Source organism: Papaver somniferum, chromosome 3, assembly GCF_003573695.1.
Source record: "Papaver somniferum cultivar HN1 chromosome 3, ASM357369v1, whole genome shotgun sequence".
NCBI lineage: Eukaryota > Viridiplantae > Streptophyta > Magnoliopsida > Ranunculales > Papaveraceae > Papaver > Papaver somniferum.
This window is the reverse complement of record NC_039360.1, coordinates 149,610,377-149,627,283: the sequence shown is the minus strand read 5'-3', so window position 1 is coordinate 149,627,283 and position 16,907 is coordinate 149,610,377. Positions and strand designations below refer to the sequence as shown.

The 16,907-nt window shown below is 37.5% G+C and overlaps 1 protein-coding gene across 2 annotated transcripts; it reads left to right on the top strand.

Annotated features, from left to right (window-relative positions):
* The first annotated feature begins 12,775 nt into the window (after positions 1–12,775).
* Positions 12,776–16,815, top strand: LOC113357665 (probable transcription factor PosF21). 2 transcript variants are annotated; one of them, XM_026601105.1, is made up of 5 exons: positions 12,776–13,115; positions 13,376–14,742; positions 14,826–14,958; positions 15,066–15,150; positions 16,301–16,815. In XM_026601105.1, exons 2-5 carry the CDS (start codon positions 13,493–13,495, stop codon positions 16,540–16,542), a joined length of 1,710 nt encoding a protein of 569 aa, XP_026456890.1. In that variant the 5' UTR covers positions 12,776–13,115; positions 13,376–13,492; the 3' UTR covers positions 16,543–16,815. The 2 variants fall into 2 exon arrangements, with proteins under 2 accessions (XP_026456890.1, XP_026456891.1); XM_026601106.1 differs by having other exon boundaries at positions 12,777–13,115; positions 13,424–14,742.
* Positions 16,816–16,907: the final 92 nt, after the last annotated feature.

The following is a 16,907-nucleotide window of genomic DNA, read 5'->3' as shown; positions in this document are numbered from 1 at the left end:
GATTGGGAGTACAACTTGAAGAAAGCTGAAGAACTTGGCTTCAATCTGAAATGGCTTCGTCAAAAGATTGATGCTATCAGGAAAGCAGTGGAAGGTGACACTCCTTTCACCACCAGTGATGCCGTGTTGAAGAATGGATGAAGTTTCTCCAAAGACCGAAAAGGCTAGAACCATGATTATAGATATAATCTTTGCTACTTCATCCAGTGAGCCTTTTACATTCACGAACTAGTTGATGAGTTGAGCGTCCGTAAGATGAAGGTGTACTGAGAGTTCAACCTGAATGCTCCTGAAAGCATAACTTTACCACGAACTGGCTTTGTCAGTGAGTCGACATTGTTGCGGTAGATGGCATCAAGAGTTTTCATACTGGATGTGATTGGTGAAGAGAGAAAGTTCCTCAATCATGCAGGGGCTTGTGACATAGCGAAAACCCGTTGATGAAGTTTCACGGAATCACCTCAGGTTGCCCGGTGTATATTGAAGGAGTTAGCGCCATCCATGATGTTGCATATGCTTCAGAAGTCTTATCATGGGATAATGAAGACTTATCGTTTAGTTACACTTTGATCGTGCTGGTGTTGAATCAATGTGTCATCGTCGAGATATTTGTGCTGAAGCTGTACTCTTTGATTGGGAGTACAATTTGATGGCTTTTTTAGATGCTTGAGCGTTGAAACGTATATTCCTTAAGCATCGAATGTCTTAGGGGTTTGATCGTCTCGGCCCTGGAGTATCTTCTGTTGATTCAGCATCCCTTTCGTTGCAGTAGTGGGATTCGACACTTGTGCAGACATCAGAGCTTTCTGATTTTGTGGAACACATGGACTTGCAGGAGAAACGCCCAAAGTGTTCTTTGCCATGTTTGGACGTCAATAATGAATATTTCAGTGCTTGATTCGGAGAAACGTCAGATTCAACCACTTGGTAAAATACTAATGCGGTGAAGCTACCATTCATAACGTCTTGTAGAGTTGCTAGCATAATTAAGTCCCCATGCTAGGATAGCATGTGGGGAAATAAATGACATAGACATGGAATGAGACTTGCCTGAGCGCGGAACCTCTTGATGAATGTCTATGCATATTTTGCAGGTTCTTGCTTCAACCTCGTCGAAATTACTCAAAGTACTCTGATGAAGGAATGTCCGTCAAATCTTCTGGATTAGAACTTTCTTCGTTGGAGAGATGTGTAACCAAAGGCGCTTTGTAAGTACTCATCTTTTCAGCATGGATCCACGCTCGTCTGAAGGACATGTCATATCCTGGATCTTCTTGATTGATTATGTGAAACTTGGTTTCTGTCCAGGTTGAACTTATGTTCACTTTGAGAATGATGTAGCCATAAGTATTTCCGAGCGCTCCTTCAAGGTCTCTGATTGAGATGGAGCATGAGTATCTTCTTGTCGAGTGATGCATGTGGATCCGATGGTTTTCAGTGGAATTTTGTTGATGGAGGTGTCAGCATCGATCAACGTTCTTCCAAATTCGTTTCTTCTGAGATTGACTGTGGTAAGCAGTCCCCAGTCGTACATATCTTGGTCTGTGGTTGGAGGCTCAAGAAGTATTTTCGGAATGGACTTCTTGACACGATGTGGTTCAGTACTGTGAACATGTCTCTCCTTTGTGCCTTCGACAGATAACGCAATTCATGTTCGACCAAGGATTGAACTGCCTCTTTGATAGGTTGTTCAGAGAGTGTAAGGTTTTGACTCGGAGAGGATTATTGTGTACTCCTTCAGTCCCCAGTTGAAGATATTGTGGATCAACCTTCTATTTGAAAATGTGCTTCAAAACTCCACAGTCGCTTGTGGGATGATTGACGAACCTGTGGAAGCGGAAGTAACGAGGAATTTCCATGTCTTCTTCAGTTGGTTCTTTCTTGACACATGTCAACTTGATTGCACCATCTTGGACCCAGACATCCAGGAGTTCGATCACCTCTTTAATGGAAAAAGGAAAGTCAGGTGCTTCTTGATCAGGAACTCTTGTGTGTTGGTCAGAGGCTTGTGCATCTTGCTTATCCTTCCTTTGTGATTTTGAAGGATATGAGGTATGCTTGCGCGACGGTTTGGCTTTCCGTTTGCTCCCTTATGCAACAGTGTTTGTGGAAGGCTGGAGGTTTTACTGCTTCTTGATCAGACGTCTGCTACCTCGAGTGTCTCGCGGTTCTTCAACCTTTGTAGCTTTTATTCTTTCCAGTAAAGAGGGTGCAGTAGTTGCCGATCTCTTTTCCGCTTCATGAAGCTCTGAGAAGGTCTGGAAACGGATATTTTACAATAAAGCTCTATAGACCGGGATCATGCCGTTGATACACAAGTCTACCAGTTGCTTCTCCGTGATGTTCGGATCATGGAAATCCAACGCTTGAACTCTGAACCTTTTCACATAATCGTTAGGATGTTCGTTGTTCCTTTGAAACATCCTTCCGGGATCAGAGAAGGTAATTTGCTCTGAAACGAAGAAATACTTCCTATAGAAAGCATTAACCATTTCTCCCCAACCTTTGATAGTTCCTGGTGCAATGTTGTTGTACCAGGTGTATGCTCTCCCTTTCAAGGATTTTGAAAATTCTTTGAGGCGAACAACATGGTTATGCTCATGTTCACCCAAAGCTTCCAGGAACCGAGAAACATGTTCCCGAGCATTTCCGGTTCCGTCGTACAAAGTAAAGGTTGGAGAGATATAACCTTTTGGAAGAGGAATCCTCTGCATAGCAGCAGGGTATGGAGGCTGGTGATGATGGACATGTGGGGTCTTGTCCTTTCCACGGTTCTCCAGAAGGCGTTCCAAATCCTCCTGAGTGATGAAGTTTGATGACTCCTTCGCCGACAGATCGTCTGCAGCTTTGCGGACTTCATCATCATCTACTGTATGAATCGAAATTACCTCAGGATCAGCGTCTGAGGATTTTTCCTTCTATTTTCCTTTTCCTTGGGTCTTCCCTGACATTGTATCAGTGAGAGCCTTCAGTTGATTAAATAGCTCCTTCTGTGTTGTAGCCATATCGGTTTTATTCTTTGCAAGAGTCTCTTGCACTTTGATGAGATCAGCAATGGTAGGTGGGTTTTCTCTGATTTCCTCAGGGGAACGACCAAACAGGGGATGTGCTCCAGTCTGATGAGGAATGACGCCACCGCCATTGTTGGAAGCAGGAATGGTTTCTGGAATATCATCATTAGTGTCGTTGCTAGTGTTAGCATCATTTATGTTAGGATCTGCGATCGTGCGTGACCTAAGATCAACCATCTTGTGAAAGCTTGAGATTGTAACCGAGAGATTAATCTCCCACTGTGGTCGCCAATCTGTAGATAGGGAAAAACGATTTGCTGGTTTTTAAGGAATTGAGGAGACGACCGTACAGAGGAGACTCCTCGAACCGAGCGAAATGTTAAACCTCACACAGATGCACCGCTGCAAAGGGGGTGCTTTAGATTCGAGAGATCAATCTGTAGTACTCCAGCCTAAATCAAGACAATGACCGTTCTAGAGTAAATTCGCTCACAAGAGAGGATGGGTTGATCTGTAGGAGGGAAGCTGGGAAATGTGTGGAATCAATGGTAATCAAAGATTGTGGGTGTGTGAATTCTGAATATGATAAGCTCTGAATGATTGAAATTGCTCAATTGAGAGTAGTTGCTCAATTGATGAGTTGATGATCTCGTGTTGTCGATGAGACGTGAGATTGATGATACTGTTGATGCTGATCCTTCAATCATGATTCAGAGACTTATTTATATTGCTGGAATTTTAGACCCCATGACCCCATGAAGTGTGACAGTTGATGGAATCAAGGAGTGGGGAAGTGGAGATCGTGTTTGAAACCAGTTGCTCAACGTGTGGAGACTTGGTCGATTTTCCACCCACTACCTCGTGAATTCCTTCAACTGATTGTACGACTTTCTCACATTCCATCGTGTGTTTGAACACACGTGCCGTAGACCGCCAGACTAAAACCCTTAGTGATATCCCCCCAAAGTGACACGATTGACGTCTCGTGGTATGTTAGTCAATTGATGACTTCGTGGTTTGATGGGACGGTGAGTCCATGTAGTTGCTGAGTTGAACATGATGTTCTGTAATGAGACAGAGGTATAGTTCTTACGATGAAGTGAGCAAGTATTGCTCATTCGATGGATCATTGAATATTGATTGTTGAACCAATATTCCTTGGTTTGAGAAAATATTTATCATCTGAGCAAGTGTTTCTCATGTGATGAATTGTTGAATATTTGATCGTCTGAGCATGTGTTGCTCATCTGATGGATTATTGGAAGCGTACCAAAAATATTAATTAGAATACTGGTCGTTGAGCCGAGCATAATTAATAAAATTAATGACCATGAGGTCGTCGTAAAATTATTAAGGTTGGAATCTGGAATGATGATCCTTGGATTCAGAAACCCTAATTTGATCAATTGATGATCAATTCATGGTTCGTCAGAAGTTTAACCATGGGACGAAGGAGGGAGCGACTACATGTAGTGTCCATATGCTCACGTGAGCAAATACAAAGAACTCCTGAAGAGTTGACGATTTGTTGGTGAAAGAATGATTAAATGCTGGTTTAATCATTTATTCGAAAATGCTCGTCTGAGCCGTAGGTGAGAAAACCTAATTAATTATGACGGAGTGAGGGACCGACCATGGGGTCATGAAACCGGCCCTGGGTAGTCACATGACCGCCTGATGATCACTTCATGAAAATCCAAAGTGTTTGGAAGAGCCTTGGACCTAATACGTGCAATTGTGCAAATTAGGTCAAAACTGTGAAACTTGATGGGACCGGCTTCTGTAAGACAAAGAGCCAATCTTGGTCGGTCAAGATAGCGTGCTCGTGTCCCCAAGGCGTCCGCGTCTCAGTCCTAAGAATTTTGATATATTCTGGCGTGCAATTAAGCATCCATTCGAGAAAATATGCCAAAATTAGGGTTTCGACGAAACTGAGGAAAACACCATGAGATGATGGAAAATAATTATAAAATAAGGAATAAGGAGGCGTGGGACCGCCGAGGCCAAGGCATGGTCGGCCGGTCGTGACCACGGTCCCATGGTGCCATTTTTCTTAATTTTATAATATTTTTTGATGATTTTATGAAGAATTCATGAATTTTAAGAAATTTGATGAATTTAGGGAGTTTCCATGAATTGATGGAGTTTTCATGAGTTCAAGGAAGCAAAAAATATTAAAATAATAAAAACACGGGCGTGTGGGACAGTGGGGGCGTGGCCGGCCGGCTAGGAGCCCGGTCCCACGAGTTTTCATAATTTTTTATATTTTTTAAGTATTTTTCATGATTTGAGGGAATTTTTCCTAATTTGATAGAAATACCATGAAATCAAGGAATTTGATTAATTCAAGGAAAATAAAATAAAATAATAAAACAAGGGGTGTGTGGATCCGGCTAGGGCATGGCCGGCGGGCTAGTAGCCCGATCCCACAAGTTTTCATAATTTTATTTATTATTTGATGATTTGTGCAAAATACCATGAAATCAAGGAGTTTTTTCATGAAATTAGAGAAATAATAATAATAATAAAATAATGAGGAACCGTGAGGTGTGGGGCTGGCTGGGACCAAGGCATGGCCGGTTGGCCAACAGTCACACCCCACACTTCTTTCCTTAATTTTATATTATTTTTTATGAATTTATGAAAATACCATGAAACCGAGGAGTTTCCTCTAGACGAAGGAGATTTGATAAAATGAGAGAATTTTCATCAAATCATGGAAAATAATAAAAATGCATTAAAAATATAAAACTGGTGTGGGATTGACCACGGAACGGTCGGTCGGTCGTGTGTCCGTGCTCCCAGCACCCTGGTTTATATTTTTAATTATTTATTATTTTCTTCCCTATTTTGCATAGGTTCATCGTTTCGTTGTATTTTGAAATACTCGTTCGTGCGGTGACTGTTAGTGTATCGTCGTTGAATACACCTTCACCATTTGAATCGGGGCTTACTTAGAGGTAGCTCAGACGCCCGGTTGTTGATTATTTATTACTAATTGTGGAATTCGGTGGAGAATAATTCACAAAACTGAGTAATAAGATGTTTATTATTAATTCATAAGATCAGCTGAGGATTCGACTACGAATTCAGAATAATAAAGTGAGCATTACCATTCCATGGGATCGTGGATTCAACCATAGAATCGGAGTAATTAAGATTTATCTATTACCATTTATGAGACCAGTTGTGGATTCGATCATGAAATCGGAGTAATGAGATAATATAGTTATTGCTATTCTATGAGATCAAGCCGTGGATTCGATCATAGAATCAGAACAATTTTTTATTGCCATTCGATGGGACCAGTCGTGGATTCGACCATGCAATAGGAGCAATTGTTATTGCCATTCCATGGGACCAGTCGTGGATTCGACCATGGAATAGGAGCAATAATAGATTATTCTGGGAATTCAGTAGTGAATGTCACGACAGAATTAATCTTAATTAGGAATAATTAACTTTGTGGCTCTATACTAGCAGAGCAAGCTGTCTAGGAGCATTAATTATCCCGATATGAGCTTGTCGGTAAGTCATATCCTTTATATAGTCAGGGTAAACTCGTTGTTTGTTCCTGAAGACGTTATCGATGTATACTAGCAGAGCAAGCTGTCTAGGAGCCGTCCATCTCGTGATACTATATAGAAATAATCACTGAAAGTGTTCAATATTCATGAGATATGTCGTTGTCCAGTCGTGAGACTACATATCTACATATACTCTGAGAGAAAGTACTCTCCGTTGAGAATTCGATGAGAGGCTCGTGTCTCAATACTCACGTCTGATTCCTGAATCAGAGCTTCGTATAATTATGAGTTTACGATTTTACCCCTCGTTGAAAATCCACTATCTACATGAGGTTTGGTAGCTTTGTCTGTTGTAAACAAATTTCCAAGCCTTGATCTTTGATCTAAAGGGAAATCAAATAGGCTTATCTATTAGAAGGAGATTTGTATCAAAAGTATTCACTTAGGTTGAAGCAACTCTTAGGATATAAAGGACGTCATCTAAGGGAATCAATTGTGTAGAGCCTCACAAGGTTCAAGAGAAGCAAAGAGCACGATTATAACTGAATTTCTTAGAGGTGGATTCGGTCTCAACTACATTCCAGTCCGAAGTCTGATAGTAAGCTAGTATTCGTAGCGGCTTAATACAGTTTTCTGTTCAAATCTGGACGACATCTCGGGTTATTCTGAAGTTGTGGTTTCCTCGTTAACAAAACTTTTGGTATCTAGTATTTTTCCTTTTCCACGTTATATTGTTTATCGTTATAATAGGATTTACACAAGTAGCAAGTTTACAATTCTAGTAGGTATGTGCATATAATTAAGATCGATTACGAGACTTGTTTCTTGTAGAATTCGTATCTTGAAAGATAGATAACAAGTTTCATACTTGGTAGAATTCGGATCTGAATATATTGGATATGACTAGATTGATCTTAGTTATTGCTTTTTGAGATCGTCTCGCTTCTGTCAGAGGGAAACCTAAGATTGCATGCAAGTATTCTTCTTAACAATCAGCTTCAGAGATAGATAGATAAACTTTATATACATATTTTCAAGGATCATTAAGTTGGTCTACTCGCAATTATATTAGGTTTTGTCCATACAGGTTGCCGAACGAAAAGTTGGTGGTGTACTTGGTACCTTCTCCTTTAGTCATGTATTTACGTTTTTAGTTCGCGATTGTTGCCAAAAGTTTGTGTACAATTTATTATTCACGAATCAACCTTAGCAACACATGATTAGCGTTGCTTTAATAAATCACTCATAACTTCTTCTTTATAACTCGGAATTAAGTGATTCTTGGCTCGTTGAATTCGTATTCTCATTCACTAAAACATGGGGACATTTCTAGAGACAAAGGTAATTCTCAAAAAAGTCGTGGGCTTAAATATCCTCGAGTGTATACATAAATATGTATTTAGCATCAAATGAATTGTTCCATAAAGTGAGCACTTGTTTCGATGGATAGAAAGATAAAGTAAACAAGAGAATCAAGTGTTTATTACTAACATTTAATGAAGTTATCCAAGATGTCTTCATGTAATCTTCATTCTTCAAGGATAGTTTTGATTCCATATTCTACTTCTTAAATCTAATCTAGTCTGAAACTGTCTTCTAGGAGACTAAATCAAGAATGTGTTTTGTCATCTAAATTTGACAACTAACTTGGCATACCAACTGTAGTGGGTTCAACCGAGCAATTCTCTAACAATCTCTTCATTTGTCAATTTTAGTGTCAAAACCATTTTACATATGTTCTTATTCCACTATGCTTCTTAATTTCTTGCATCTTCAACCTCTTTGATTCTGAAAGTCCAATTGCACCACAACTTTGAAGCATTACTACGGTTATATGTTCTCCCCCTTAGTCAATACTTACTTCTTTTTTATAATAGGTACTAAAACCTATAGATTATAATCCACTCCCCCTAACATAATGCTTCTAGAAGCAATATGTTGTAGTAAGATTCTACTAAATAATTCTCCCCCTTTTTGTCAAAAAAATTGGCAAGTGCGAAAAATAGTGATCATAATGAATTAAACAAAAGAGTATTGAGACAAGAAAACACGCACCAACTTTTATTTAGACGATTTCACCAAAATAACTCAACGTCTTCATCAAGAAGATATATAGGTACAAATATCTCGTACAATTCCACAACTGCACCTTACAAAGATATGACAATTAAGCACAAGTTTAAATTGAACTCTCCCCTATTTTATGTCTTTCTCAAAAGAACAACAAAAACGACCTTTCTCTAATCCTAAGAGAAGGATTTTTGTACTGGATTTCAGCAAAAATTATGATCATCTTTTCTAAGATATAATTATAAAATTGTAAAAACAAGATTAGGTTTACTATTAGGGGGAAGAATTAACCTTTTCCGCAAGGAATTACATCAAGAATGACAACCAAAACCGTATGAAAAGACTTCCTTGACAAAGAAGACGACGCATACATATGTATATATAAGTCACTAAGGACCATGCACCATAAGTTCACATATGAACCAAGAAGGTTGTGAACGTTCAAGAAATAATCGTTTTCAATAACACTCAAGACAAAATAAAAGTCCACAATCACAGAGTGATTTAGTGAACAAAGTTGTCTTATAAGTGTCTATGAGAGTTCTAGCAATGCCAAATATATTTATAAAAACATTTATATGAGCATCTGCAAAATCCAGTACTGGGTAGGTTTGTGAAATAGATCATGGACCATTAGCCAGTTCGTGAATTCATGAATCATGGAGCTAGGGTTCGTGAACCGTCCTGCTATTCCCGAACTCAAATTTCTACGGTTCGTGAACCATTAGGCTATTTCACAAGATGAAACTGGATTAAAATATGCTAGCATATACAACAGAGTAAAAACAAAAGTGATATACGATCAAAAAGAAAAAGTTCATTAATTGGAAAAGCTATGAACAAATTAAGCTTAAACACTGTAAAAACATCATTAAGAATAAAATATGTTCCAGTATTGTAACTTAAATATTTTTCATTTTTATTCTATTATCTAGATTCACATTATTGCAACTAAAATTGCAACAAGAGAGTCTGAGTATCTACATAAAAGGGAATACACCCTTGAATTTCTCTAGTAAGTATAAAAATTGAGATAATTTCCAATACTAAAATGATCTTAAGAAAACTCAATCAAAGATAAATCCTGTAAAAATCTGAATCTCTAACTTAAAAGGAAAAAAATCGATTGAGTATGAATAAATCTTGGATTCGTTCAAATATTTAACAAGCAATGGATTTCTTCAAAGAGAAAAAAAAAACTTAATTCATGAGATGTAAGAGCAAGTCCAGTGGGATTGGAAAACATGCAGAGTTGCCCAATTATTATCCATAGTGGGAATGTCATATAAGCAAAATGGATGGACAAATCTTCAAATAAAAGGTTTTGTTCATCGGGTCTCAGGTTGAGACACAAGCAGATCAAATTGGGACAATTGTCTCAATTTGATTCAGAAGGTATATTATTAAAACTAAAAACAATTAGTTATGTTAGTTGAATTATTTTTTAAAATATATTATATGCGGATTTGATAGAAATAAATTAAAATCGGGTCAAATTGTAAGATTTTATAACTTAGTTTATTAAAACCGGCCCCACAAAATCATAAACAAATATTAAAAAATAGAACCCACGGTAAAATGCCTATTATTTTGCCGTTTACCGCTGTGGAAAATTGAGTTTTCCTATCCACGTGGACAAGCAGATGAGCATACTTAAGTGTGCCCATTGGAATTGCTCTAACAATATGAATAACTATCCACATTGAATCCGTAGATGTAAATAAAATCAGGAATCACTAGAAACACACACTGTTGAAGGTTGAATTTTCACTAAGAAATACTGAAAAGAAAACATACCTGTTTGCAGTGTGCAAAACCCCGGTTTACAAACAAAACGCAGTACCAGAAAACGATGATGCAAAAAGAAAAAAATGATACTAAAGAACGCACAATTACTTTTTCTTTTATATATGACTTTTTTAATTAGATTTAAAAAAAATTATTGGAAAATAGGTCATTTCGAAGATCTAGATAAGACTTACTCTAAACCCTTTGTATTTATTTTGACATCCTCATTCTTTGCAAAATCTCCTATTAGACTTCTTTTTTTTTTGAAGCATGAAGATATTATTAAGATTAAGCGGCAATTACACGAGGGTAAGTAATACCCAAGGAATCATCCATTACAATTTGATTGATGCACGGTGGGACTGTATGGTCCTAAAATAAAGTTGTAAGGTTCCCTAATTGGCCGTTGTCTGCTGCCCGATTGGCCAGTCCGTCGGCCGCTTGATTTCCTTCTCTGTAATTGTGGTTGACAGTGCAGTGAGGGATTTGACCCATGATTTGTTTGGTTTCAGAGATCATTCCTAATATTTACCAAGGAGGCTCGGCGTCTGATGTTAAGAATCGAAGCAGGTTTTCCGAATCAGTTTCGAATTGAACCTTTGGCCAGCTTCGTTCTTTTGCCGTTAAGAAAGATTAAAACCTACTAAAGGCTTAATTATCATTAACTGATGATTTCCTAAGCAACTTTTGGAATCACCTTCTATGTTTTTTTTTCTAATAGAGACCGAAGTGATTCTACAACTAAGTATGGATCACCATCATAGCACTTAACCTTGGACATTCCAATGACTACAAGATTGTGAAAGAAAAATATCTGCTTATGTCTTCAATTACTGAAAGACATGGAAGCGTTAAATCATGAGGTATGGAAAATAGTTGATATGCATTTTTCAGCTCCTATCTTTGTATGCATGTTTATGTTGATATGTCTATATTTTCTACAGAAAATCAGTTGTGTGAATAGTATATACAAAAAAAGAAGGTGTGATTAATGTCTTCATAGAATGAAAATCATATATACCTTCAGAAAGTTTCACAAATCACCACAATTGCATCAATAATCTAATTAATGTCAGCACAACAATCACCACATTTTACATCTTCATCACCTCATTATCACAAATCCACCACAAAAACAATTCGAACTGGCCAACATCTCTAGATATGAAAACGACGACCACGAAAGAGAAAAGAAAATCATGAACACCTGGATACGACACACTATCCTTAGAACCTCTAGATTCAGTAGCCGCATCGGGTCATTTTCTTTCATTTCGTTAATTATCTCCTCAGTTTCTTGGATAGTCTCTACACCTAAAAACACCTTGTGAACAACCATCAAAATCAAAATTAGTATACATTCATCAAATACTTTTCTAAAATAATTGAAACAACAATTGGAGGCTGAGTCACCCAAATTCAAAACATGACAATTAGTAAAGTGAATTTCAACAATTGTTAGATTGAAATCTTATCTTCATAAGTACCAAATCCAAAATCACGAATTAGAGAATACGTTATTGATATCATATTCGAAGGTGATGATGGAGATCCAATAGTTTAATCGAACCCTAAATACATACATAAACAAGTTTCATATACCAAAATGTGATGACAAATGCGCTTATAATTGAAGAATCACTTAAATTTCATAATAAATTAAGCAAATATTTTAAAAATTACCTTAAACACGAGTATAATACGAATCAAAATCATCACCATCAGGAGCAACTTTAGCAGTCCAAAATTGATAAGATCATTAAACTGAATCTGCAACCTGGATCTAATCTTACAAATCTATTGTTTATATCCTTTTAATCAATTTAGATCGGAAGCAGGAAACTCAAAATCAAATTTGTAACCATTCTCTCATTTTCTCTCGCTCGATATGTACTTCTCAATATATATATCTCTCTCTCGATCCATCTCCATCTCTCATCTATGTTTTAGCATCTTCTCATAAATGAAAAACGGAAAAAGGGCTACTTTGGAAATATTTTATTTTATTTAAATGACGTCAACAAATGAATTTATTTTGATGACCTTGACATTTTCTGTTTTAATCCTCTCTTTTAAGTGGGCTCGAAAACTAGAAACTCTTCTCAAGACCAAAATCAAGAGAATAAGATAGAGTGAGGAGAGGGTCAAACACTTAATTCCCACAAGATTTTAAGTCGAATGACAATCCGGGAATCTGGTAACAACTTCATATCTAGATAATATTAAACGATTATTAAACAGCCGATTATGGTAGTAATAGTAAAAAAATAAATAATAAAATAGACTAATAATACATTCGGAATGAAATCCAAATTCTTTATAAATTCACCCCGAAATTCAACTCCATATATACAGAACAAGAGTATAATACGTGTATAGACGCGTTTAGACAATTCAGTAGAGAAAGGGAAGTTTTTGAACAAGAGAAACAAGAGAGTAGGAAGAAAAACTGAGAGAATTTTAGAGTGTGGTGGCATCGGATTTTCCGTCTGAAATTGGGGTTTTTCTAGAAGAAGAAGATAAAGACTGACTCGCGACTCCCTCTTTGTCTGGATAATATTATTATTGAAGGAAAAATTGAAAAAACAGACGCCAAATATCTGCGGAGCACTTCTTGTTAACATATGATATGATCAAGCCGGCATTTGATTAGTTATCTCATCTTTCAATGGCGGATTAAACGTGAATGAGAAGAAGAGAAGAGAAGAGAAGACGAGAGGTATATTTATTTTTTATTCATTTATTGTTGATGATATACTTATTTTATTTTCTTTACCTTTCTTGGTCTTACTTGTTGTTGTAGATTTTTACTGAAATGGAAGAAAGAAAAGAAAAATTTGGAAATATAAATAAAACATACAAAGGACATAGGGTTTTAACGTTATTTAAATTGGTTCCTTTTTAGTGAGATTTTTTAGGGTTTTATTGCATTCTTGAAATGTTTATTTATTTTTAATAGTTATTATTATTATTTTCCAGAAATGAGATTTTAGAGTTATTTCCTCAAGGATTTATTCATCGATATAGGTTCGAAGCAGTGTGTTAGGAAGCCAATTGATAAAGAAATTTAGGTTTTGTGGTTAGGAGCAATTGAAAATGGATGACTCAAGTCAATTGCGAAACGATATGCCTCAAAGACTTCAATCTTCATTCAGTTCTCCACCGTCTTCTATTCCTAAACAACATCAACCAATTAATCGGTTTGAACTTCATCAGCAATTAAATAACTCTCAAATTCATGCTCCTGTGAGGAATTTCTCCCCGAACTTCAGTCCAGACGGTAACAAAAGACTTGGTATACCTCCATCACATCCACACATGCCACCACAATCCCCTTTCTCACAAATCCCAGTATCTAGATTGACCACTCAGCAACCAGGTTCTCAGAGTTTCAATCAAGGGCCTTCTCATTCTAGGTCTCTGTCACAACCTTCAATGTTCTCGTTGGATTCTTTGCCCCCAATGAGCCCTTCGCCTTATCGGGACTCCTCATCACCTTCCATTTCCGAACCTGCTTCGCCTGATCTTTCAATGGATGATCGTGACAGTAGTTCACACACTTCTTCTGCACGAGGTAACTCTATGCATAGCCTTCCTCCTCGGAAAGAGCATAGACGGTCCATGAGTGATATCCCATTTGGATTCTCCTCAATGATCCATTCGCCACCTCCCCTTATCCCGTTCAGGTGCCAAAACGCCTTTGATCAGTTAGCACCTACTAGAGATAATTTGGGTATGGGCAAACCAATTCAGTTGTTGAAAAGGGAAACACAGGGCGTTATAGATTCGGGTAAGAATGGTGAAGGGTTGGGGGAGATAAAATCAGACGGGGAAGTAATGGATGACATGTTATCTGCATATTTCAATTTGGATATTGTTGACACTATGAACACATCTGGGAACGAGAACAAGAATTTCCACGAGAGTCGCGAGGATTTAGATAGCAGAGCGAGTGGATCAAAGACCAATGGGGCAGACAGCAGCGACAATGAAGCAAGCAGTGCAAATGAAAGTGGCTGCAGCGTGGGTAGGGCAAATATAAGTTCATCTTCCGAAATGAAGGAAGGTAACAAAAGAAGTGCAGGTGGAGATATTGCTCCGACAACTCGTCATGTTAGAAGTGTTTCCATGGACAGTTTCATGGGTAACTTGCCAAGTTTTGGGGATGACTTCTTAGGAATGCCACCCTCTCCTGGAACCTCACAGAACAACTCTGCGGATGGAAACTCTAATGCTTTCAGCTTGGATTTCGCCAATGGGGAATTCAATGGAGCTGAACTGAAAAAGATAATGGCAAATGAGAAACTTTCTGAGATTGCAATGGCAGACCCTAAACGTGCCAAAAGGTAGTGAATCTTCAAATTGCTCTTATCGTTGGTTTGACGCATTGAAGTTTAATAGTCTTACTAATCTGAATAATTGGTTTCAGGATTTTGGCTAATCGGCAATCTGCTGCTCGATCTAAAGAACGGAAGATGAGGTACATCTCAGAATTGGAACACAAAGTGCAGACTCTACAGACAGAAGCTACAACATTGTCTGCACAATTAACACTCTTACAGGTGAATATTAAGTATAAGAATGTTAAAAAAAGTTCTGCTTCCATATCCCCTTTACTTGCAGCCTATTTGCTATTGCTGCTTGAACTGATGCTTCTAATTTGCTTCAGAGGGACTCAGCTGGGCTCTCTAATCAGAACAATGAGTTGAAATTCCGCCTTCAAGCTATGGAGCAGCAGGCTAAATTGCGAGATGGTATAGTTCTTTGGCTTTATCCTATTATTTAAAATATACTTTTATTTCCCTTCAATTTTGTAACCCAAACTGTTATTTATACCTGAATCACGTCGTGGATATTGGATTTTACATATTATTTAAATTTGTAAGTAATCTTTACCTCCATATTAAAGACGGTGACAGCAAGTAGATAGTTATCTAGAGATTCTAGACCTTTGAGATTGCAAATTTTGGGTTCAGAATGAGACTAATTTGCCTTGTGCTTTGAGATGTAGCCAATATCCATAATCCTAGTAGTTTAAATTGAAGAGTTGCAATGTGGGACATAACAATTGCCTGGCTAAAGAGTCCTAGATTTGAACATGACATTGTATATGTCTTCATTCAGTCAAGATAGCATTTGTAAGGTGCACAAATTCATCACACTTTGTATCGGTGTACAGTTGGAATGTAGGGTTATATTATGTGCAGCACTCTTTCTCATATTGGTGTATCTGGTTGAGATAATTAAATTTTCGTCTCCGACTTTAGACGGTCCTCTCTATGGGCCACTTGTATAACATACTTCAGTATCACTCGGTTCCTTTCTCCTGTCAATAGCTACGGCTGCTTTGCTCACCCTTGGATCAAGTAATTGTTGTTGTGGCCATATCATACCCAAAATATTAATCATGAGAATATACACTTAATCAAAAATTTGACTAATATAAATAACGAGAACTACACAAATGAGCCAGGCAAAAACAAAACCATGACAGCAGAAACAGCCCATACAGATGAACTCGGCAAACACTCTACGGTAGATGTTTTTAAGTGATTCCTCGTGCTTTCCACAGTTTTTGTTGTCCATGTTTAAATGTACAAATCGCCTTAGAACATAGATGCTTTAGATCCTATATATTTCTTATCCTGTCAATTTCTGTCTTGATAATCTAGTGAAATAGCATTTAACCCAACTTTTGACTTGTGAGTGATTATTTTCTAAAAGCAAGACCTGGTTATATGTATGAAGTTTAGAAACCACGGATGTATTATATCATGTTGCGTATAATCTCGAGGGTAAAAGAAGAGTGTTCTTCAGTGAACTAATTGTTCTAGTTATCATATTTGATTGTCCGGTATTGGTAACAGCTTGTGTTAAATAATAGTGCTCAATGTTTGCTGGCAGCTCTAAATGATACATTGACTTCTGAAGTTCAGCGATTGAAGATTGCTATTGGCGAATATGGTCCTGATGGTCGGCCTTCCATTAGTTTGGATCAACAACGGATGAATATGTTCCATATGCAGTGTAAGCAGGGTTCTCAGCTCAACTTCTACCAACTGCAGCAGCAGCAGCAGCAACGGCAACAAGAACAACAGCAACAGAAGCAGAACACTGCAGCTACAAAGCAAAACTCGAACCAATAAGTTAGTTCTCAGATGATAACTTTATAAGCTCTATAGACTATAGGGTTAACCTTACTCCCCTTCACTCCTTTAAGATTATTGAAGATCATAGAACACATACAATCTTTTACATTATAGTTAATATAGTATTTCCTTTATTATTTATTGAGGTCACATGTAGTTCAAAATGTAGCATTTTTTATCGGTTCTTTTGATATTGTAAGAATTGTTTAGTCTACGGATCTTTTGATGATAACAAATGAACTTGTTTCATTTGTTTTAAGAAACCAAACCACATAATTGTCTTTCATATTTGAGGATGCTTTTTTCTTTCTTTCTGTTACCATACATAGGCGAATTAGTTTCCCACGTCTCCGCAAGGTTTC

Excerpts from the sequence above, each read along its gene's own strand:
- LOC113357665 (XM_026601105.1), top strand. The coding sequence starts at position 13,493 with ATGGATGACTCAAGTCAATTGCGAAACGATATGCCTCAAAGACTTCAA. Across the intron at positions 14,743-14,825 it reads GACCCTAAACGTGCCAAAAG|GATTTTGGCTAATCGGCAAT; the intron begins GTAGTGAATCTT and ends AATTGGTTTCAG. Across the intron at positions 14,959-15,065 it reads CACAATTAACACTCTTACAG|AGGGACTCAGCTGGGCTCTC; the intron begins GTGAATATTAAG and ends AATTTGCTTCAG.